The sequence below is a fragment of the Hyperolius riggenbachi genome, chromosome 10 (genome assembly GCF_040937935.1).
Source record: "Hyperolius riggenbachi isolate aHypRig1 chromosome 10, aHypRig1.pri, whole genome shotgun sequence".
Classification (NCBI taxonomy): Eukaryota; Metazoa; Chordata; class Amphibia; order Anura; family Hyperoliidae; genus Hyperolius; species Hyperolius riggenbachi.
This window is the reverse complement of record NC_090655.1, coordinates 40,988,627-41,012,020: the sequence shown is the minus strand read 5'-3', so window position 1 is coordinate 41,012,020 and position 23,394 is coordinate 40,988,627. Positions and strand designations below refer to the sequence as shown.

The window sequence follows — 23,394 nt, the reverse complement described above, 5'->3', positions numbered from 1 at the left end:
GAAGAGATTTGCATATTTAGGAGTGATGTCATGACCATGAGCCTGACAGTTTCCTGTCTGTGAACCTCATTGCATTGTGGGAATGAATGGCTTTTTCCAACTGCCAAGCAAGCAATACCTCCCTCTGTGCATAGAACTCTCAGGGCCCGAGCCCACTGATGCAGTTGTGTCCGCTTTTCAGCTACACATCAATGTTAGAGATGCTGAAAAGCAGACAGAAGTAGAGATGTAGCGAACTGTTCACCGGCGAACGGTTCCAAGCGAACTTTGGGGGTTCGCGTTCGCCTGGAGCAAGCGAACTTTTGCGGAAGTTCGATTCGCCCCATAATGCACTATGAGGGTCAACTTTGACCCTCTGCATCACAGTCAGCAGGCACATTGTAGCCATTCAGGCTACACTAAGCCCTGGAGCCCCCCCCCCCTTATATAAGGCAGGTTTGCCGGCCATTACACCCACTCGTGTGCCTGCTAGAGACAGACTAGGGACAGCTGCTGCAAACTTGTTCTCCTAGGGAAAGATTAGTTAGGCTCTTGGCTTGCTCCTGGCTGATTGTTATTGCTAAAATAGCACCCCTCAATAGCTCTTTTGAGAGCTCTAATGTTTTCCTGATGTGTTTTTTTTTGTGTGTGTGTTGCTCACTGAATTATACAGCCCTATCTGTTGCAGCTGGACCTTGGTAATTGTTATTACTGTGCCAGCCAGGCCCTGCCTAACTATCTATACTGGGACACCTACCTATGCCTGCCTAACTACTGGGGCACCTACTTACCTATACGGGGACACCTACCTACCTACCTATACTAGGGGACCTACCTATGCCTACCTACCTATACTGGGTCTCCTACCTATGCCTAGCTAACTACTGAGGCACCTACCTATGCCTAACTACCTATACTGGGACTCCTACCTATGCCTAGCTAACTGCTGCGACACCTACCTATGCCTACCTACATACAAGAAAAAAATAAGGTTGTTGCTTCATTGTGGACAGACCAAATTTGATCAGCTGGACAGTCACTGTTGTTCTATCATTGAGCTACCACAGCCCGGCGACCATATGGGCTTGAAAACCGCCACTGCCTACACTCTCGCCACAGTGCGCACCAGTCCAGCATGGCCGTCGCAATGCAAACCGCTGTTTGCGGTGCATTACACAGTGAGTTTGGTGTGTCAGTGTAAAGCAGTACTCTAATTACACTCCCTGGTTGATGTATACACATGCAAGATGTTTGAAAGCACTTTAGGCCTGCAATTTAGCATTCAATGTGATTTCTGCCCTTAAAACGCTGCTTTGCATCACATCCAGATTTTTCCCTGGGACTTTGGGCATGTATCCCACTCCGCCATGCCCCCCTCCAGGTGTTAGACCCCTTAAAACATCTTTTCCATCACTTTTGTGGCCAGCATAATTTTTTCTATTTTTCAAAGTTCGCATCCCCATTGAAGTCTATTGCGGTTCGCGAACTTTTCGGCGAACCGAACCTTCCGCGAACAGGGTTCGCGAACCGAAAATCGGAGGTTCGCGACATCTCTAGATTGAAGCAGATACAACTGCGTCTGTGGGCTAAGGCCCTCAGTAAATTAACATTTCACACTGATCACCTTGCAGGACTAAAGATATCGCCATCTGTGATAGGGTTTGGAATACAGAATTGATCAGGGAGAGGAGAGATTTTGCAGAGGGCAGACACTGACTAGGTAGTTTATAAATGAATATAGTTAATGAATGATACTACTTATTCTTTGTTATTTAACTACAGTTCCTCTTTAAAATTAACTGCACTAAATCTAAACCTACCCAGCTAACTATTTGACCACAATGTTGCTACCACTGTATCCGAGAAACTTTAAAGCGGGATTGTCAGTCATAAAATCAAATTCCATTTACCCACTGCTCTGTTTATTATGCAGTCTACAACCTGACCCTGCATTGCAAGCATTCCAATATAATCATAAATGTTTCTGTTGTAATCTTATCTCGGTCAGCCTGGCTCTATTTGGTACATTGCTGAGGGGAAAGAAGCTTGTTATCTCCCCTCCCACATTCCTGCTCCTCACTGATTGGCTGAGGGCAGTACAGTGTGACACGAGGCTGAGAAGAGAAATACACCTCACCCCTCTGCAAAACACGCTGAAATACAATCTATGCTGTGGTCACATGTGTTTACAAAGCAAGCTAGATATGACTGTGCAGTTTCCAGGAGAAAAAACAAGAGTAAGGGAGAGAATATCAGGATTGGAATAAAGATGGAAAATGTCTGGAACAGTTTTCTCTTTATTTAATGTATGAAATTCACTGAAATTAAAATGTTGACAGTACAATACATATGTAAGTAGAACAAGTATTTATCTACCCCCCTCCCCCCGGAATAGTATAGCTGTCCCTGCTGCTCTTAGGCTACATTTCCACTAGTGCGGTGCGATTCCATTGCGGAAAATGCGGAAAAAAGAATTTGCATACGGATGCAAATTCGTTCGCATTTGTATGCAAATCTTAACACGAAAACGCATGCATTTTCGTGTATTTTTGTAAGTATGCAAATTTAACCATGTCAGTGCTTGTGTGCTTTTACATTAATTTTACGCAAAAACGTATGCAAATTCGCATGGAAAATTCGCATAGCGAAAACACATGCGATTTTCCTATTAATTACATTGCAGGTAAATCGCACACTAGCCTTGTGTACGAATTCTGTTGGCACTGCTGTGCACATTTTTTTCTGCACAGCCCACCGCACTGATTTCCTGACAAATGGAAACAGGCCCATTGACTATTATTGGGTATGCGAAACTGCATGCAGAAAACACATGCGGATTCCCTCTAGTGGAAACGGGCCCTTACTAGGAATCCCAGGAAAGCTTAGAAATGCCGAAAAGCCTGTATGGAGGGTCAGTACATTTTGCAGTCTAGTGCCTTTGAGTGACAGGTATCATGGCTATCTCACCCCCTACAACCTCCTGCAGCTTCATCAATGATATTAAATCCTCCTCACTCATTCCCTTGAAATATTCCTTTATTTCACATATCTGTCTGGCGATGACATCTCCATTTCAAATACAATTCCCTACTATTTTATTAGGCATGAATAAAAGGCTTCATGCATTTATTAAAACGTCTGTATTTCTAACATAATGATGCTTTCTGAATGCAAATTCTAATGGAAAGTGCATCAGAAAATCGCTTAGGGCTAGTGTGCTGGAAATAGCAAGAGCCATTCAGCACAAAAAATAAAAAAGTCCCTCATATTAAGAGTCAGACAGTAAGTAGGCTATATGCAGAGCAGATGGCGAGGCTAAAGGAATACTATAATTATGGTATAGAAGAGCCTTCTTCCACAGCATGGCCGTGACACAGATTCACAGTGAAGAGCTGCCAGTGCTGGGCTCAGCTAAATAAATCTATCATAAGTTGAAAGCTTCAGTTATCATTTGTGTTGCTCGTTGTGCTAAAGACTTATTAGGGTTGGTCTTTGATAGGGTAACACAAATTTGTGAAGCTTGCAGATTCATCCTTTCTTATTAAAGGACTAGCTATGCCGAATATGCATTCTCCGGGCATGGAATGGTGCTGGTAGACTGAAGAAGCCACAAAGTTTGGTTGGCAAGTTTTCTATGTACTGCTTGAAGTCACACAGGGGTTGCCACTAATAATAACCCCATTGCATACAGTGGAGGAGGTGTCGCTACAGAGCCACGAGCCTCGGTCAGTGGTGTACCTAGGGTATTTTACAACCTCTTATCCCCCCCCCCCCAATATCACAACTTTTTTTTTTTTGAGGGGGAAGGTGGTGGGGGGGGGGGGGGGGGGGCAAGACATCATTACTCCTACCCTCTCCGTGGGCCACCCTTTTGTGTCCCCTTGCAGAGTAGAGCACATCGGTGATTATTACGAGTGACTCTCACCTGATCCCAGTGCATGTATGCTCCTTGGCAGCCATACGCTCTGTGCACAACCGATCTCTGGGTGTCTCGTGTAATGTTTGTTTACTGTGTGTTTCAAAGTCAGTAGAAAAAATACCTGATCTTCCAGAATGCTCTGGGAGGAGAATACTGCATAGTTTTACAGCCCAGGCTGTGACATTACTGGGAGGGCAGGGCTACCTACCAATTTACATCAATCGATAGATAAGAATTGTTTCTGATATATATACAGTGGGGTGCGATAGTTTGGGCAACCTTGTTAATCGTCATGATTTTCCTGTATAAATTGTTGGTTGTTACGACAAAAAATGTCAGTTAAATATATCACGTAGGAGACACACACAGTGATATTTGAGAAGTGAAATTAAGTTTATTGGATTTACAGAAAGTGTGCAAAAATTGTTTAAATAATATTAGGCAGGTGCATAAATGTGGGCACTGTTGTCATTTTACTGATTCCAAAACCTTTAGAACTAATTATTGGAATGCAAATTGGCTTGGTAAGATCAGTGACTCCTGACCTACATACACAGGTGAATCAAATTATGAGAGAGTATTTAAAGGGGTCAATTGTAAGTTTCCCTCCTCTTTTTTTAATTTTCCCTGAAGAGCAGCAACATGGGGGTCTCAAAACAACTCTTAAATGACCCAAAGACAAAGATTGTTCACCATCATGGTTTAGGGGAAGGATACAGAAAGCTGTCTCAGAGATTTCAACTGTCTGTTTCCACAGTTAGGAACATATTGAGGAAATGGAAGACCACAGGCTCAGTTCAAGTTAAGGCTTGAGTGGCAGACCAAGAAAAGTCTCGGATAAACAGAAGGGACGAATAGTGAGAACAGTCAGTCAACCCACAGACCAGCACCAAAGACCTACAGTACAACATCATCTTGCTGCAGATGGCGTCATTGTGCATCGTTCAACCATTCGGCACACTTTACACAAGGAGATGCTGTATGTGAGAGGGAAGCCTTTTCTCTGCCCACAGCACAAACAGAGCTGCTTGAGGTAAAGCACATTTGGACAAGCCAGCTTCATTATGGAATAAGGTGGTGTGGACTGATGAAACTAAAATTGAGTTATTTGGGCATAACAAGGGGCGTTATGAATGGAGAAAAACACAGCATTCCAAGAAAAACACCTGCTACCTACAGTAAAATATGATAATAACAATAACATTTGTAAAGCGCTTTTCTCCCATAGGACTCAAAGCGCAAAGCGCATAGCTGTGTCTCAGATTAATACAGGGTTGCAGGCTGGGTTGAGGAGATATTCAGATGTTCATGAATGCCAGACTGAAGAGGTAGGTTTTCAGTTTAGACTTAAATGCTTCCAGGGATGGAGCTGTCCTGATTGGGTGTGGCAGGGAGTTCCAAAGTGTAGGGGCAGCATGACAAAAGGCTCTGTCTCCAAAGGTTTTGAGGTGGACTCTGGGGGTGACCAAGGTGTTACGTCCTTTTGATCTAAGATTGTGGGGGGTGTGATGCAGTTGCAACAAGTCCTTCAGGTATCCAGGGCCCAGATTGTGCAAGGATTTGAATGTCAGTAAGCCAATCTTAAACAGAATTCTCCATTTTATCGGTAGCCAGTGGAGTGAGCACAGGGTTGGTGTTACGTGGCAATGGCGGGGTTGGCTCGTTAACAGCCTTGCGGCGGCATTCTGTAGTAATTGCAGGCGGCGTAAGTCTTTCTTATGCAGGCCTGTGTAGAGGACGTTGCAGTAGTCTAACCTTGATGTGACGAAGGCATGAACTAGGGTTGGAAGATCCTCTGAAGGAATTAGGTGTTTAATCCTTGCAATATTCCTTAGGTGAAAGAAGGAATGTTTCACAACAGCTGAGATTTGATTCTTGAAGCTTAGTTTCCCATCAATCAGTGCTCCCAGGCTGCGCACGCAGTCTGAGTTGTTCAGGTCTGAGCTCCCTATCCTTAGCGGTGTTGGTTGAGACTGGGGCTGTTTTGCTGTTGAGCCCTGGCCCTCGATAACAAGAACCTCAGTTTTGTTAGCCAATTATTATTCATCCACTCCTGAAGCTCAGCTAAGCATGCGTTTATTTGTGGAGTAGGGTCTGTGACGTCAGGTTTGAATGACAATTATAGCTGGGTGTCATCAGTATAGCAATGATATGTCAGGCCATGTTATTGTATGATTTCTCCAAGTGGCAGCATGTATATGGTGAAAAGTAAAGGGGATAATATTGCGCCCTGAGGTACACCATGTTTTAGTGGTACAGGGTTGGAGAGGGAGGGCCCTAAGGCTACCCTTTGTGTTCTGCCAGCCAGGAAGGAGTTGAACCACCGGAGAACAATGCCATCTATGCCACAGTACTCTTGTAGCCTGTTGAGCAAGATTTCATGATCGACTGTGTCAAAAGTCGCTGAGAGGTCGAGCAAAATCAGGATGGAACATTGACCCTTGTCTCTTGCAATGAGCAGATCATTGCAAATCTGGGTAAGGGCTGTTTCACAGCTGTGATATTTCCTGAAGCCAGATTGAAAAGGGTCAATGATGTTGTTTCTGGAGAGCCTGGCTTAAAGTTGGAGGTAGACAGCCTTTTCAATAACTTTTCCCAGAAAGGGGAGGTTTGAGACAGGTCTGTAGCTGTTTAGAGCATCTGGGTCTAAGGATGGTTTCTTGAGTAGAGGCCTGACGATTGCTTCTTTCAGAGTAGAGGGAAACCACCCTTCTTGTAAGGAGCCGTTGACTATTTTGTGGAATGCGGTGTAAATAGTTCAGGGCATTTCAACATAAACTTAGTGGGGCCAGGGTCCAGATCGCAGGTAGTCTGGCGAAGGTTTGAGAGGATATCCAAGATGTCTTGGATGATTCCATCATGCTGTGGGGCTGTGTGGCCAGTGCAGGGACTGGGAATCTTGTCAAAGTTGAGGAGTGCATGGATTCCACTCAGTATCTGCAGATCCTGGAGAACAATGTCCAGGAATCAGTGACAAAGCTGAAGCTGCGCAGGGGCTGGATCTTTCAACAAGACAAAGACCCTAAACACTGCTCACAATCCACTAAGGCATTCATGCAGAGGAACAAGTAAACGTTCTGGAGTGGTTATCTCAGTCCCCAGACCTGAATATAATTGAAAATCTGTGGTGTGAGTTAGAGAGCTGTCCATGCTTGGAACCATCAAACCTGAACGAACTAGAGATGTCCAGAATCCAGACTCTCATTGCAACCTACAGGAAGTCTATAGAGGCTGTAATTTCTGCATAACGCGGATCTACTAATTATTTATTTATTTATTTATTTATTTTGTGCTGCCTAAATTTATGCACCTGCCTAATTTTGTTTAACCCTCTGGGCGATACAATTATATCGCCCAGGAGGGGACGCAGCACTATTTTTTTTAATTTTTTATTTTTTAAATCATGTAGCGAGCCCTGGGCTCGCTACATGATAGCCGCAGCGCAGCGGCAACCCCCCACCCACTCTGATCGCCTTCGACGATCAGAGTAAGCAGGAAATCCCGTTCAGAACCGGATTTCCTGCTGGGCTTCCCCGGTCGCCATGGCGATGGGGCGGGATGACATCACCGACGTCATGGACGTCGTGACGTCAGATGGAGTTCTGATCCACCCCTCAGCGCTGCCTGGCACTGATTGGCCAGGCTGCGGAAGGGGTCGAGGAGGGGGGGGGCTGCACGGCACGGCGGGTAGCGGCGGAGCGGCGGCGATCGGAAGTTACACGCAGCTAGCAAAGTGCTAGCTGCGTGTAACAAAAAAAATTATGCAAATCGGCCCACCAGGGCCGCTCGGGATTATCGCCCAGGAGGTTAAACAATTATTGCACACTTTCTGTAAATCCACTAAACTTCATTTCACGTCTCAAATATCACTGTGTGTGTGTCTCCTATATGAGATATTTAACTGACATTTTTTGCCGTAACAAGCAACGATTTATTCAGGAAAATCATGACGATTAACAAGGCGCTTATCGTGACCTGAAGACTGCACTGTGTGTACTCCTGTTAATTATTGCCTGAAGAAGCTGGAATATACCCGTGAAACGTGTTGCACTGTATGTTGGAGTATATAAATAAATGTGTTTGTACTGAAACCGACAGTATCATGTCTGCTTCGGGGAGATGAGTCCACCACCGCCTCCCGAGGAATTTTAAAGTTTTTAGATATATTTTATTTTGTTGGCGCCTCTGTTCTCCTTACAATATCAGCATCCACCCCTGGTGGAGGGACTGAATTCCCTTTCTTCTCCTAATCTACAAAGAGCGACATCTTAATCCTGAGTGAGGACAGGCCTAATCTCCTCACCTGCCTACACAGTGGTTGCCTAATTGGTAACCCTGACTTGTGAGTTTATCTATTCTATCATATACTTTTCCATTTACCCATCACCCAACTTACTACACTATATTGGGCTCTCAGTGTCCCTTTTTTTTCTTATGACGATTAACAAGGTTGCCCAAACTTTCGCACCCCACTGTGTATATGTATGTATGTATGTATGTATGTGTGTATATATATATATATATATATATATATATATATATATATGTATGTATGTATGTATGTATGTATGTATGTATATATATATATTAGTACACTATTTACTTCATTATTATTATTAATTGGATTTATATAGCGGCAACATATTACACAGCACTGTACAATACATAAGATTACTGACAATGATAACAGGGGTGACTGAAAGCACAATACAGGTAATACACAATACATACAACAATACAGGTAATAAAAAGCAATAAGATACACAATACAATACAGGTAGTAAATGCCAGATTATATACAGGTGTGGTAGTGCTAATAATACAGTTTTACATATTCTAGGTAGGGTGTACAATCAAGTATGCTACACAAGGGTAGAGGGCCCTGCCAAAGGCTTACAATCTAGAGGGAGGAGGTTGTTGTGACACTAAAGGGGGGTGCATTTACTATATGTTACTACGGCGCCTCTTGATTGATCACCTCTACTCAAAGCACATATAGAGGTGATAATCAATCACCACTACAGTACCAATAAAGAGCTAATGTGTTGAATGGAGGAAGATCCTTTCTGGACCTCTCTCCTCCGGGGTTGTAGTGTGGTCACAACCTCTTATTCCCCAATTGCTACACTACTTTGCCGAGGACTATCATTATGGCACTGGTGGGGGTGAAAGGTCGAATTAGTTTATTGTAAACACTTGATGAAAAAAATAGGTTATCCATCTCTCCCACCCCTTATTGGGGACGTAATCCAATCTGAACCAATGTGAAATCAGAACTTGGTCAAACCATCACTTTTGCTGCTGTTGAATTGCTTTGGGCCCATTTCCACTGCAGGCTTGTATTTTATTTATGAAAATTCATACAAATTTTAACACAGAAAGAAAAATGTGTACATTTTTTGCATTAAGCATACACAGCTTCCTTCTCTTTTGCTTTCTTTGTAAAGCATGTGCAAATGTGTACATTTCACCATTTTTTTTATACTGTAACTGGCTCAAAAAACATAATCAATGGAAACTGTCCAACTGAAATTGCATTGGTGTCAGTTCCTATGTGCAAAGCCAGATTTATACTTTTTCCGCCCCTAGGCCAAGTGTGTTGAGGCTCCCCTTCCATGTGCAGCAGTGGCACTCCCATTCCATGTGCAGCACCCTCTTCCATGTGCATCATCAATGTGCTGCTGCTCCTCTCTTTCATGTACAACTTCCTTGGGCATCAGCTTCCATTTTCAAGTTTTTCCTCCCCTTTTACAGTCTTCTCTTTCATATATAGCAACCCCTATTTGATGTCCAGGTGCCTCCTTGACTTGCAGCCTTTGTGGAATTTCTATAAAGTCGGCCCTTCCTATGTGGCCCTTCCAGAAATCCGGTCCTGCCTATGTGGCACTCAGCCCACTTATGCTCCTCCTCCTGTCCACTCAATGAAAGTGTAGTGCTGTGCCTGATCACTATTGCAATTGATAAACTGCACAAAAATGATTGTAAGCTTATCAATTGGTTCAATAGATTGCCTGCCAGTTTGATCAAATTATGTATGGCATTGGCTGCTAGGGATGGTCATTGAGATGCAGACAATTCCAAGTTGATGCAGGATTAGGCAAATTTTGCATGAAAATTAATTCAACTTGAAAATGGACTAACCTGAATTCCACCTTCGCAGGATGTGATGGGTCCATTTTCAAGATGCATATATGTGCATAATCATGCATCAAATTGGAATTCATGCATCTCATTGACTAACTCTGTTGTAAATGTAGGAGTGTGGGGATGCCTGTTAGGTACATGTCCTTTGGATAAACCATAGCAATCAGTAAAGGCCCATTCACACTTGCTGATCGCAAAACGCTAGCCATTCACACCTGTCAATTTTTTTGCGATCGCGTTTTGCGCTTCTATATCACTGAAACGCGATCGCCGGTAAATCGCCTGAAAATGGTGCAGGCTACGCGTTTGCATTGAGCGGTTTTGGGTGATTTGCGCAAATCGCCCGAATGAGAACGGGCCCATAGACTTTTATTACCCTAGCGTTTTGAAAAGCGCTAGCATTTGAGTGTTTTGCCGAAATCGCCGGCATAACGCTCAAGTGTGGATGGGCCCTAATGGTTTTTAAATTGACTTTCTATTTTTCACTTGTACTGAATGAATTATGGGTATGCTTTCTAGAGTACATTTTTACTAATTCCTTTATTCACTGATCTTTCATTCCCAGCTTGGAGGGGTTCTGCTAGAAATCGCAAGCAACCTGATGTCTGTGGATGACCACATATTGTGGATGGCACAAAGTGAAGCTAAAGCATGCACTAGAATTGTGCAGTGTGTGGAAAAGATATCAGACCTGTCTCTGGACAATAAAACACAAGTGCTATCTAAGGTGAGTATTTCTCCTTTTTTATAGAGTAGAGCACAACAGCTGTGAAGCATAAAGTATTTCTTATGTGTTACCTCTGCTCAGTGGCATTACTACCAGGTAGCAGCCCTCATGACTGCGGATGTCCTTCACCGACACCAGGGCCACCTCCCTTGCTCCCCAGCTATGTCAGGTCCACAGGTCAATGCGGCAGCAGTGACGGGGGTCTTACCATTTCCACCGTTAGGTCTCTTGCACCTTGCGCAACCACTGCAGCCACTGGGTGTCACTGTCCTCTCTGGTTTCTGTCCCCCTCTAAGTTTCTTTGCATGTCACGCCACTTGTTCACATGAGATGCATCAGGCTGGTAGGAAGGGAGAGACCAGAGAGGACAGTGACACCTAGTGACTGCAGCAGGTGCGCGAGGGAGATAGAACCAATGGTGGAAGAGGTAAGTCCCATCACTGCCGCTTATCTGTAGGTCTGACACAGCCAGGGAGAATGGGAGGGGGGTTCTGGTGTAGGTGGAGGACGTCCGGGCCCCTTCTCCTCGGGCAAGGGGGCTCTAAATGTTTGCAGGAGAGTCCCTTGATACATAGTTATGCCCCTGCCTCTGATTATCTTTTTCTCATGTTATCTATATCTACGTGGGGTGGCGTAGTGGTTAGCGCTCTGGCCTTGCAGCGCTGGGTCTCCTGTTTTGAATTCCAGCCAGGTCACCATCTGCAAGGAGCTTGTTCTTCCCTTGTCTGTGTGGGTTTCCTCCAGGCAGTCCGGTTTCCTCCTACATCCCCAAAATAAGTTAATTGACTTCCACCTAAAATTGGCCCTAAATACGATACATAGAGACATAAGACTATGGTAGGGATTAGATTGTGATCGCCCTGAGGGACAGTTATGACAAGACAATATACTCTGTACAGCGCTGCGGAAGATGTCAGCGCTATATAAATACTAAATAATAATAATAATAAATTCAAATGCAGTGGGAAAAGTAACTTCAATATGTCAGGAAGCCTTTATTGAGAGGAACATGGAGGGTGCCACCTTTATAACTAGAATGTTGCAAAGTTAGTTTATGGTCCTATTTGAGATTTCAATCTCTTTTACTTCACTTATGGTTGACAAAGATTGAAATTTATGACTTTGATACAGGATTTTGTATACATCCTTTGAATGTAATTATTCATTGTTGCACATTGCAAATCACTTTCATTATACACAGACATACAGTACATTTTTACTTTTGCCTAGACAGTTGCAAGTCAAGCAGAGTGTGACCCTTGCTCAACCCCACATAGCATACTCAGCAGTGATGCATTGTGGCAGGCATAATTTGCTCACTTCAATAATAACTTGAATAATTGCAAATACCTTCAGGTGTTTAACTACTTCCAGACTGTGAGGCTCTAGCCCCTTAAAGGATATCTGAGGTGACGTGACATGATGAGATAGACATGTGTATGTACAGGGCCTAGCACACAAATAACTATGCTGTGTTCCTTTTTTTTATTTCGCTGCCTGAAAGAGTTAAATATCAGGTATGTAAGTGGCTGACTCAGTCCTGACTGACAGGCAGTGACTACAGTGTGACCCTCACTGATAAGAAATTTCAACTATAAAACACTTTCCTAGCAGAAAATGGCTTCTGAGAGCAGGAGATAGAAAGGATCAATAGTTCATAGATTTTAGCTCTGGCAATGAATGTGTCACTGAGCAAAAACAATAAAACCGTTAAAACTTAAAAAGTAGATTTAAACATAAAATAAAACTGCAGGATATCTTAAGTCAATTTTAGGAGAAGATAGATACAATTGTGTATTTAATTATTTTATTTTCACCTCTGGTGTCCTTTTTCTTCATGCAGCTGGTCTGTGATTACTGTGATCGACTCACAGTGATCACCTGGTAAGGATCCAATGAAACTGACTCCTTACTGACAGGAGGAAGCTTGGCTGTCATATGACAGCTGAGGCCGCAGACGCGGCAAACAGCAATCAGTGTGGGACCACTGTAAGCTGCGGTTTAGAACCTATGCCGCATCAGAACTAGAGAGCCGCAGATGCGGTGTAGATTCTTCTTAATGCGATCCTGAACTGGTTAAGAAGGAAAACTTTTGTTTTGCATAACATTTTAGTAAGAGGGCTTTTTGGTCTTTTGTAGCCCCTTACACACGCGTACGTCAAAAAAGGGTGTCGGGAAAAAAGGGCACGGGGTGTAAACAATAAGCACTAATAGCGTTTATAAAAATATTGTGCTGTATTTCGTTTAAAAATAATGTTTTACAAATTTATAAATCATTAAATGTGCATGAAATCGGCAATTGTGAAAACGTTAATCTTCCCTGTTTCAAAAGTGAAACTTATTTTTACGTTTCTTAAAAAAAAAAACCGATAATATATGTTTAATCGTTGTAATTGTATATTATTGTGAATAACCTTCATTTATTATGCAGGAGAACAGAGGCGCCAAAAGGATAAAAGGAAGCTAAATGAGCTTAAAAACCAAATTCTTGGTAAATAGAGGAGGTAGTGGTGGATTTACCTCCTCCAAGTAGACACACAACGACTGTAGTAAACACAGTCAATATATTTTATTTATGAACTCCAAATATGCAACGCGTTGCGCAGTTTTGATCCCGCTTCATCAGGCAATAACAACGGAGCAATAGCTGTAAACAGAGATAATTGGCTCATAACCCATGTGTAGTCATACAGTCATTAAATTGTATAAAAATAAAATATATATAAAAATTATAAATAAATATCAAACATCAGAGGTGAAATGGGTATTAAAAAGTGGGGGTGATTGGGATAAAAATCACTGCTCACAATTACCTTTTCCACTGTTTTTATCCCAATTACCCCCACTTTTTAATATGAAGTAGGTAGCGGTGGACTTACCCCTCCATAACAGACACAAAAATTGCTGTTTTAAGCAAAAATCAGTTTATTTACATACTCCGAACAAGGTGCAACGAGTTTCGCGGGTATATCCCACTTCCTCAGGCAATAAATAGGAGCATATCACCAATGCGGTGCGGTACATAGCCTGGCGCCTCTGATATTTATAATGGGAGTGAATGGCGGCACCCATTTTGTCCACTAGCTGCCTGCGCCCTTTTTTCCTGTTTCCCTTACACACAGCTAGGAGTTCTGGTTCACCATGAGCTTGCTGGGCAATTTTTATCGCCAGCACATTTTTGTAATGCTCTACATCCTTTATTGAAAATCCCAAACAAATGTATATTAGTACCATCCGAAACATGTAGCTGTACTTTGCTTTGTGCCTTGCCTTTGCATGCTGCAGTATTTTCATTTTGGTCTATATACATTAGTATTCTGTCTTGTCAGCAGTAGTCTTATTACCTGTATATTGATTTGCTTGTTTATCTGCACTCTGGTGCTGCTGTGTGTGTATTATGACAGTTGTATACATTTATTTAATCTAGTAAAACAAGCAACCTTGTTTTACAACAGTGCATTCATTTATTACTTCTGAAATATTCCGAAATTACTTTTTTACTGAAATCCTAAGGGCCGCGTTGAAAAGGAAATTTGAGATGCATGTGGGATGTTTTATTTTCCAGCAGCGCACATCATTCTGCGCAGCCTTCTATTGCTCCAGTAATATCTTGGCTGACCTCAACTTTCAGCAAAGTCGTTTAACTATTACTCGCTATCAATTAACCTGGTAATTGGGCTATAATGATATGTAAGTTGCCTCTAAAGTGTTTTCACATCATAATGCTACAGAGAGCCATTTGTGAGTCTGGTTTTGATTATGATAAGAGGGCAGAGGTAGCCAAGCGGAGGATGTGCTTAGGAGGATATTCAGCCACATCTCCTTAGCATTAATAAATAGGAGTCTGGAACTGGGAGCTGCCTGTATTGATTACTGCCTTTGGTTTGCTGAATGTAGCTTGGAAATTACAGGCTGCATCCATTCACTTTTGGAGATTTTGTTGCCTTTGGTTCATGTTAAAGGAACTTATTGACCACTTATTTATTAACAGTTGAACAAACTGCTTCGGGTAAACAAGATCTGACTCTGGGTTGTACTGACCAGGGCTGGTGTAAGCCATGCAGGGGCCCAGGGGCAATAGTACTTTGGGGGCCCACTACTCTACCCCCTCCCCCCAAGCAAGCACAGTCAGCCCTGATTCCCCGCTTCACTGGACCTCCCAGGTGGTCTCTCACTGACTGCTCCTGTGGCCCCTGTAGTTGAGAGCTGAGCCTGAGCTTTCTTATAACAACTCACTTGTATCGGCGGCTGCTCCTGTCCAATTTTCGTCTTCAGCCAGTCAGTCTTCTTCATCCAGCGAATGTTATGTGTAAATAACATGCACCAGGCATGCAGAAGACACAAACAGCATGGGTGTAGATGAAGATTGCAAAGGAGCAGCCGCCAGTACAGGTAAGTTGTTATAAGGCAGCTCAGACCCAGCTAAAGAACATGCGGGCCCGGAAAATGCAGGAGGAGGCAGTGGGAGACCACCTGGGGGGTCCAGTGGGGCGGGGGGGTTCCATGAGTGGTCAGGGCCCTGAGGCAATTGCCCCCTTTGTCACAATGGAAGCGCCAGCCCTGGTACTAACTTGCACACCAAGGGGGACAACACCAACAGAGCATATTTTATTTTTAAAAGTGAACCCGATGTGAAATCAAACTGAGGGGCTGGATTTGCTCATTGCCAGCTAACTATATGGATCTGCTCATTGCCAGACCAGAGCTAGTATATTCGCAAGCACATGCATTAATGTACATGCACAAAGATTTGTGAAAAAGTTATCTAAACTTATTCAGTGTTAGCCTAGAGCTAAGCAATTGTGATTTGAAAAGCTCTTGCTAATGTAATGCTACGGGTGATTCTTTAAAATCCTCAAGTGGGATCACACACACAGCATTACATTAGCAAGAGATTTTCAAATCATAAGAAAAGCAGGAAGGTGATATTACTTGGGGGGGGGGGGGGGGGGGGGGGGTATTCATTAGTGTTAAACTAGCCGAAACACTAATGAAAGCACACTTATTGCTGATTATCTGCTTATTGGGAGGGGATGATGGTCATACTAAATGTTTTAGCAAAGTTTTGCTTTTAGGTTAAACTGGACATGAACTGAAAATAAGCTGATGAGATGATATAAAGCCTCTTACTCACTCATACAGCGTTATTTTCTGTTTAAAACTGAAAAATGTAGGTTTAATGCTTTACTGTTTCTGCTGAATGACACAGTCTTTCATACTGACACAGCTCAAAGTCCCAATCTGTTAACTGTTATCCTTTTTTATTTATTCACTGCAGTTCTCTGTCTGGAACTAGTTTTATGGCTGTAACTAGTTATCCGTGAGAGTTATTATCCAACTAGGTCCAAACTAGAGAGAAACTGTCACTTGCATACCTGAATGTTTCTCTCAGAAAGAAAAAGAAAAAATGGAGACCTAGCTGTATGCAGGACTGACACTGTGCATACACATTTACCTTGACATGTCAGTTCAGGTACTCTTTAACCACTTTGCGACCACCTAATGCCAGAGTGGCTCCCCCAGGGCCACCTAATGCTGATTGGCATCAAGTCCTGGGATCGGAGATTAGCGGGGATTGTGCATGCATATGCAGTGCAGCTCTGTATGTGGACAGCTCTGTCACTAAGCTGTCCCCAGGAGAGGCTCACAACGCAATCCCTCTCATAGGCTGATGCCTATGACAGGTGATCGTACTGATTGGATCCCGGGGGGGGGGGGGGGGGCAGAGAGAGTGGGTGGGATAATTTAACCTCTTGACGACCAGCTAACGCCGATTGGCGTAAACTGGTCGTCTGCGGGTTACCATGGAAACGGCCGCTCGATCGAGTGGCCTTTCCATGTCAGTTCACGGAGGGTGTCTCCGTGAACAGCCGGAGAGCCGCCGATCGCGGCTTGCCGGCAAAATGTAAACAGGCGGGGAAGAAATCCCTGCTGTTTACATCAAACGGCGCTGCTGTGCAGCAGCGCCGTAAGGCAGATCGGCGATCCCCGGCCTCTGATTGGCCGGGGATCACCGGCATATGATAGGCTGAATCCTATCCTTCAATGCGCAGGACGGAAATCCGTCCTGCGCAGCTCACAGGGGGAGGGAGAGGGAGGGAGAGGGACGGAGCGCCGAAAACGCTGCGGAGGGGGGCTTTGAAGAGCCCCCCCGCAAAGCGCAGCAAGCCGGCGGTGATCAGACCCCCCCAGCAGGACATCCCCCTAGTGGGGAAAAAAGGGGGGTAGTCTGATCACCAAGGCTCACTCCTGATCGGTGCTGCGGGCTGGAGAGCCCACGTAGCACCGATCAGTGCAGAAAGCCCTGGTCGGCAAGTGGTTAAAAAAAAAATTAAAAGAAAATGCAGCAGAAATCAGATCCCATCAACCAAAAGCTCACTTGGTGGCAAAATTTGTGTGCTAATTCGTATGGCCGTGCAGCACGCTGTTAAAGCAGCAGTGTGCTGAATTGTAAAAAATGGCCAGGTCACTAGTAGTTTGTAAGCCTGTGGTCCTCAAGCAGTTAAAACAATCATTGTATTGCTGCCTAGCTGCATTTGCTGTGTCTTCCGCAGAGTCTGTGGCAGCTTTACATTCCATTATCTGTTGCAAGAGATAAGAGGGTGAGACTTAAGGTGCCCATCTAGCGATATATGGCTAGATCGACCAAGAGAAAGATCTCTCTCTGATCAAATCTGATCAGAGAGACCCCTGTTGCCTGCCCATACACTGCAGGCCGATTCCCGATTTATTTCAGCATGAAATCTTTTGTGGATCGGCCTTGTGATTCTGTCTCACCACCTCCGTCGCTGCCCGAAATGTAAATGTGCCCCCTGTGCATTAAAATACTTTACCTGTCTGCTGTTGCCTGCTGCTATTAACAAAGGTGCCCCTAAATAGTATTCTAGTTCACTGGCACCCCTTGTGACTATTGGCATATAGCGTGTGGAGCGGGTATGTGGCGTCACATGCGCACCCCACGTGCTATATGCCGGTAGCCATATGGGGTGCCAGTGTGGAAGTAGATGATGTATGTGCACCTTTTTCATTAGGAGTGGGCAACAGCAGTCAAAGCATTTTAATGCATGGGGAGCACATTTACATTTGGGGGGCACAGCGGTTGGGAGTTCCGTTGCAATTGTCACTTGTCACAATATTGCATGCAGTCACTGATATCCAACTGATCAACCACACTGGCTCGAGATTTCCCAGCATGTCAGATTGATGCATTTGACCGCGTATGCTTGTTACGCCACTGATTTTTTTAATCATATTCGTTAATAATTATAGAATCAGATGTTCGATTGGCTGCAGAATCGGTAGATGTCACCTGCGATCTGCGAGGCAATTAGAACAGTGAATTTTTAAAGTGACAGTGTAAATTATTTTTCAAAAATTTACTAAGAAGGCTAAATGTAGGTCAGTCAAAGGTACATAGCTTGGAGTCTAGCTAGAGGACTAACCGCGTGTTCCCATAATTATGCTACAGGAAATACATATACAATACATCCTTAACTATCATACATACAGGTGGCCTAATAGATGGGAAAATTCCCTATTGTGTGAACCTAAATATTCCCTTCGTTACATTAAGAACTTGAAGGGGATTTTTAAATAATGTACACAGTCACTTCAAAAATTCACTGTTCTAATTGCCTCGCAGATCGCGGGTGACCGCATAGCCTTTGCACTTTATACTTTTCTGCCTCCTCTTTTCAGCCTGATGCTGCACTCTTGTAATGTCATGACCATATGTACTAATTTTGCATGGACATGCAAGTGCAGCACGGCTGATTTGCGCCAATGTATTTCGGCGCTCTTATGGGACGTTGAATGGCATGTTGATGCCGATCCCATGGCAACAGAGGGCGGAGTACTATTTTTTCCGCCCCCAGTGCATTCTGTATGGCGCCGCATCTCCAAGGCAACCAGTCATACGTTTCACAGGAAGCAACGCTTCCAAAAGGGGTAGTGCTTTGCTCCATTTTAGACCGGAAGCTTTTCCCTTCTTGCCACAGTGGTACGCGTGACTAAGCATCAGTTCAGACGCGAAATGGCCATCTCTCCACCGCTCTGAGCCTCCAACCACCTCCAGCACCACCTCCACCACACCCTGCTACACCCAGGACACGTAAGATATACCTCGTGTTACAGCGACAGCACACCTGCTTGATATTTGATGTATTCAATGTGAATGGATGTATATGGGGCTCGATTTACAAAACGGTGCTAACTTTAGCACTGGCCCTTAGCACATCTAAACTCAGTTGAAATGTGAGAAGTAGTGATTGTGCGCAAAGTACCGCGCGCAAAGTTTTGCGCGCACACTGCACAGAGCGCAGGGCGCTCCGCGTGAAGTGCCCACTAAAGCCTATGGGACTTAGCGCGAGCATAGGACTTTGCGCGCGCAAAACTTTGCGCGTGGTACTTAGCGTGATCTGATTGAGAAAACCGGTGCTAACCTACTTAGCACCCTGGTTAGCACGCCTAAAGACTTTAGACGTGCTAAGTAGGTTAGCACCGCTTAGTAAATCAAGCCCATGGACTGTTAGACTAAGCCAGTAAACCTTGAATGACAGAAGGTGCATGCTTTTGCCTTTTTTTTGTGAATGCTGCAATTTGTATTATATGTGCATAGAGGGAATACAGTTGGAAACAGATGATATTTCCCCCAATACAACAAGGTTCATAAACAGGAAACTGTCTTGATCATGGCCATGACTTCATACTGTGGGAGGGATTTTACCAAAATATCAGCCATTCAGATGTCCCTGATCATCTATTTTAGAAAAGTTAAAGTTTTCTTATTGGAAAAGGGGTATCAGCTACTGATTGGAATGAATTTCAATCCTGGGTTAAATTTCGTCTAGCTCGCTGGATTGGAGAGATATGATCACATAACCATAATTTATATCTTTAATATACTCAAGTTACTCAAAATTTGTTGTTTAGTGACCAGTAATCAGTGAGCAGAGGTGTGAATAATTTGAACCTATTTTATCCGAGAATTCATTTATTTACTTGCTGTTTACTTGCTGTTAAAAGGTGATATAATAAGACGCGGTGTTGATTTGCTTAAAAGAAAAGCAATTTGTCAGGTAATTTATTTGCCTGGCAGTCCCGATACATGTGGTGCGCAGTAACAGATGTCCATGTAGCTTCCCTAACTAACGTCATTTTGGTGTGTTGTTGATTCCTTAAACACTTTGGCAAATGACCAGCTCCTCAATGTGTTCTGACAGGTTTCCCTTAACATCGCACTGGAGGCCGTCCTAATCAAACCAGCAACCTTTATTGGCATGACTTGCATTGCCTACCAGAGAACATCTGCACACTCGGAGAGATCATTGATCCGCGGTAATAAGGATGTAGATGCGGAGAATAATCACAGCCACAATTTAATTTTAAAGTGTACCTCTGGCAGTCTGAGCAGCTCATTGCTGAACGTCTCGGCCAAAGTAAGTGTGCATCAAATGCTAATTATACTAATGCACTTTGTTGTCTAAGTAGCGTTCAAAGTTTTATTTAAAGGAGCATGCTTTTGCATTGGATATTGCCATTTAGAGATGAGGACAGATTTAATCAGCAACTAATTTCTTACATTTCATGTGTACTAGAATGACAACTATGCAGCTTTTGTCGCAATTTATGATTTGGCACTTGATGGAGTTAATAGCATAGATTTGGTAGTTATCCTAGCATGCCATGGCTAGCAATTTAACTGCTTTACCACCACCAGATAGGGTTAACCCCTGTAATTACACAAATATAAACAAATAATAAACACTTGGTTCTGTTTCTATTTTTAGAACACACTAACTCTGTATCTCCATCTTGTGGCCAAAAAGTAAAACCACATCCAAATACCCTATTATACACCTTCCCATAGAAAAATGAAATACATTTTCATTATTTTTAAAAACCCTTGGAGGTCAAGTGGTTAATTTAGGGCTGGTTCACATGAGCCTCTGCTCGCATCTCATCTAAATGCTTTTCTGCGCGCTTGCAGGATATATTCCAGGATCAATTAAGTGTCGGACAGATGATGAGAAAAATAGGGATATAACCATGCTGTTTGCGTGTATGGCGGTAAACCACAGCACCATTCTTTTTAATGGGCAGCGCTTAACAGCCAATGTTTCCACCCTCAGGAAATGTCTGTGTGAACCAGCCATAAATTACATTAGCATCAACTGCCCAGCCATGTGTTCATGATGTGTACTAGCTATGAAATTTCTCCTGAGACCTAATCATAAGGTTATGAGATGGAGGACAGAATTGGCAACTCCATTGCCACACCTACTAGAAATAAGTGAGGTGATGGGCAACTCAAGCCCACCCCACAGAGGAGTGGCATGAGTTGACCCTATCAGTAGTGACGAGCAGAATTTACGCCCATGCATAATTATGCATCGTAATATGCAATTAGGGATCATAATCGTAATGTGAAATTACACCTAATTTTTTATTTTATTTAATTTTGTGCCGACTTTGGCGGTGAATTGCAAAGTCCCCATACATGCTATTGCTACCAAAATTGCTACATATGTTCAGGAGAAAAGTGGGTACAAGTTACAAAAATAATTGTTCAAAAAGACCTTGTTTTTGAGAAAATCGATTTAAAAAAAATACAAAAAAATATGGTTTTTAAACTGTCATCTTTCTGGGTTGAAAAACCATTTTTCTTTGCATTTTTAAAATTGATTTTCTCAAAATCTACAAGGTCTTTTTGAAAAATATTTTTTTTGACTTGTATCCACTATCCTCCTTAACATATGTAGCAAAAGCATGTATGGGGGCTTTGCAAATCACTGCCAAAGTCGGCACAAATTACGCATAAATTCATGTGTAATTATGAATGATTATATTGAATTACGAATTTGCAATTACGTATAGGCATAATTGTGAATAATGATCTGTGTTGGGAACGTCAGCGTTCCTACTATATGAGGCTTGAGAGAACAGAAAAAGAGCGAAGACGACCAAAGTTCCTCCTTTAGGGGCATTTGTAAGATAGTAGATGCAGAGTTGTGATCACCAAAGTTTCTCCTATATTGGAGGCATGAGATGATGTTTTAACTGAAAGAAGGTTTTGTGCTCCATGACTTCTCATTCTGAGGATCTTCTCAATGCATGTAGAAACACATTTGATGCATAATGTTTAATGAAGGTACCTGTATGTTTTCAGTGCTTGTTCCTAATCTTCTAGCTTGATTGAAACATAGACATAAATAATGATAAAGAAATACAACAGTGAATCATTTGATGACTCAAACTCAGGTGAAAATTGAAAACCTAAAAGGAATAACAAGGGTATGAAATCTATATTTGTTTTCAGTAAAATGGTTCTGTTTCAGGGGAAGCCCACCTTTCTCCATAACAATGAAGATGTAAACTTGGAAGTTTGGAGATATTTTTGGTAATCTAATTGTTGTTGATATCACTTTGGTACTTTTGTTGGATAATTTTTGTTCTCACTTTGGCCCTTATTCATTTCACTTTTTCTCCTAAATTTTCACCTAAAACAAAAATGTTCAGTGCCTATTAAAATAACTTTTCATTACATAGCAACAGAGTATTTTTTTCTTGCTTGCTGGTGAGTGACTTAAAAGGAATCTGAAACAAAAATAAACTTATTATATAATAAATTGTATGTGTAGTACAGTTAAGACATAGAGCATTAATAGCAAAGAAATGATTCTAATATTATTTCCAGAACAGAAAGAGTTAAGAAACTTCAGTTATCTATGCAAAAGAGCTTCTCTGAGCTCTTTGACGCAACTTGGGTCACTGTTTTTTTGGAGCACTTATACATTAAAGAAACAGTCAGATACAGATTTATAACAGTTTTACTGCAGGGAAGTATAAAGGGTCATTACCTCTGCTTGTTTTTAGTTTCAAATACAGAGCATGGCTTGTACTTGCAAATGTGACAGAAATATGCAGTGTTGTATAAAAAAGCAATATGTCTGAAAATAAAAATGAGACTATTTTCTTTGCTACTAATGTTCTATAAATTATTATCAGCACTACACATACAATTTATTAAATGAGAAGTTTTTTTTTCCACTTCAGTGTCACTTTAAGGTGGGGAAACATGACCTAGGAGAAAAAGGGAATTGAATTAGGGCCCCTTTGAACTGTTTTTTTTTTATTATTATTATTCATTTTTATTGCCAAAAATGAATGTATACACTAATGTAAAAAAATATGTATCTAGAGAAAAACATACATTCAGCATTTAGAATATACAGAAAGAAGAAAATAACAAAAAGCATTCAATGTTGAAAGTTAACATTATAAGGTTTTAAACATGAACAAGATATCAACAAAGAACCATATCTGGTGCTATATCTGGATATGTGTTTGCGTGTTTTAAAAGGGACTCACTTAGAATAGTAAAGGTAGGACAGTAGGGTGGTTAGACAATAATATGGCGTAGCTTTTTCTCCATACTCACGTTTATGGTGGTTTGGGCTATGACTTGTGATAATGTAGGGGGTGATGGGACACGCCAGTTTGATACTATCAGATGTTGTCGGGTAACACATAGGATCTGAGTAATTTGCAATCTGTAAGGGACTGGAATGTTGTCTAGTCCAACATGTAGTATAGTCAGTTGAGGGGTTAATTTGAAGGAGGACCA

General features: G+C 42.6%; 1 protein-coding gene across 9 annotated transcripts in view; it reads left to right on the top strand.

Moving 5' to 3' along the window:
* ADGRA1 (adhesion G protein-coupled receptor A1) overlaps positions 1 to 23,394 on the top strand; it is a 1,508,265-nt gene that overhangs the window by 531,439 nt on the left and 953,432 nt on the right. For all 9 annotated transcript variants that reach the window (XR_011024437.1, XR_011024435.1, XR_011024438.1 and 6 more), the window contains 2 exons: positions 10,608 to 10,769; positions 19,991 to 20,206. Coding sequence is in view for 2 of the 9 variants with exons in the window: in XM_068257544.1 (XP_068113645.1) it covers positions 10,608 to 10,769; positions 19,991 to 20,206 (378 nt within the window). In the remaining 7 variants the exon portion in view is untranslated. The remainder of the gene's footprint in view (positions 1 to 10,607; positions 10,770 to 19,990; positions 20,207 to 23,394) is intronic.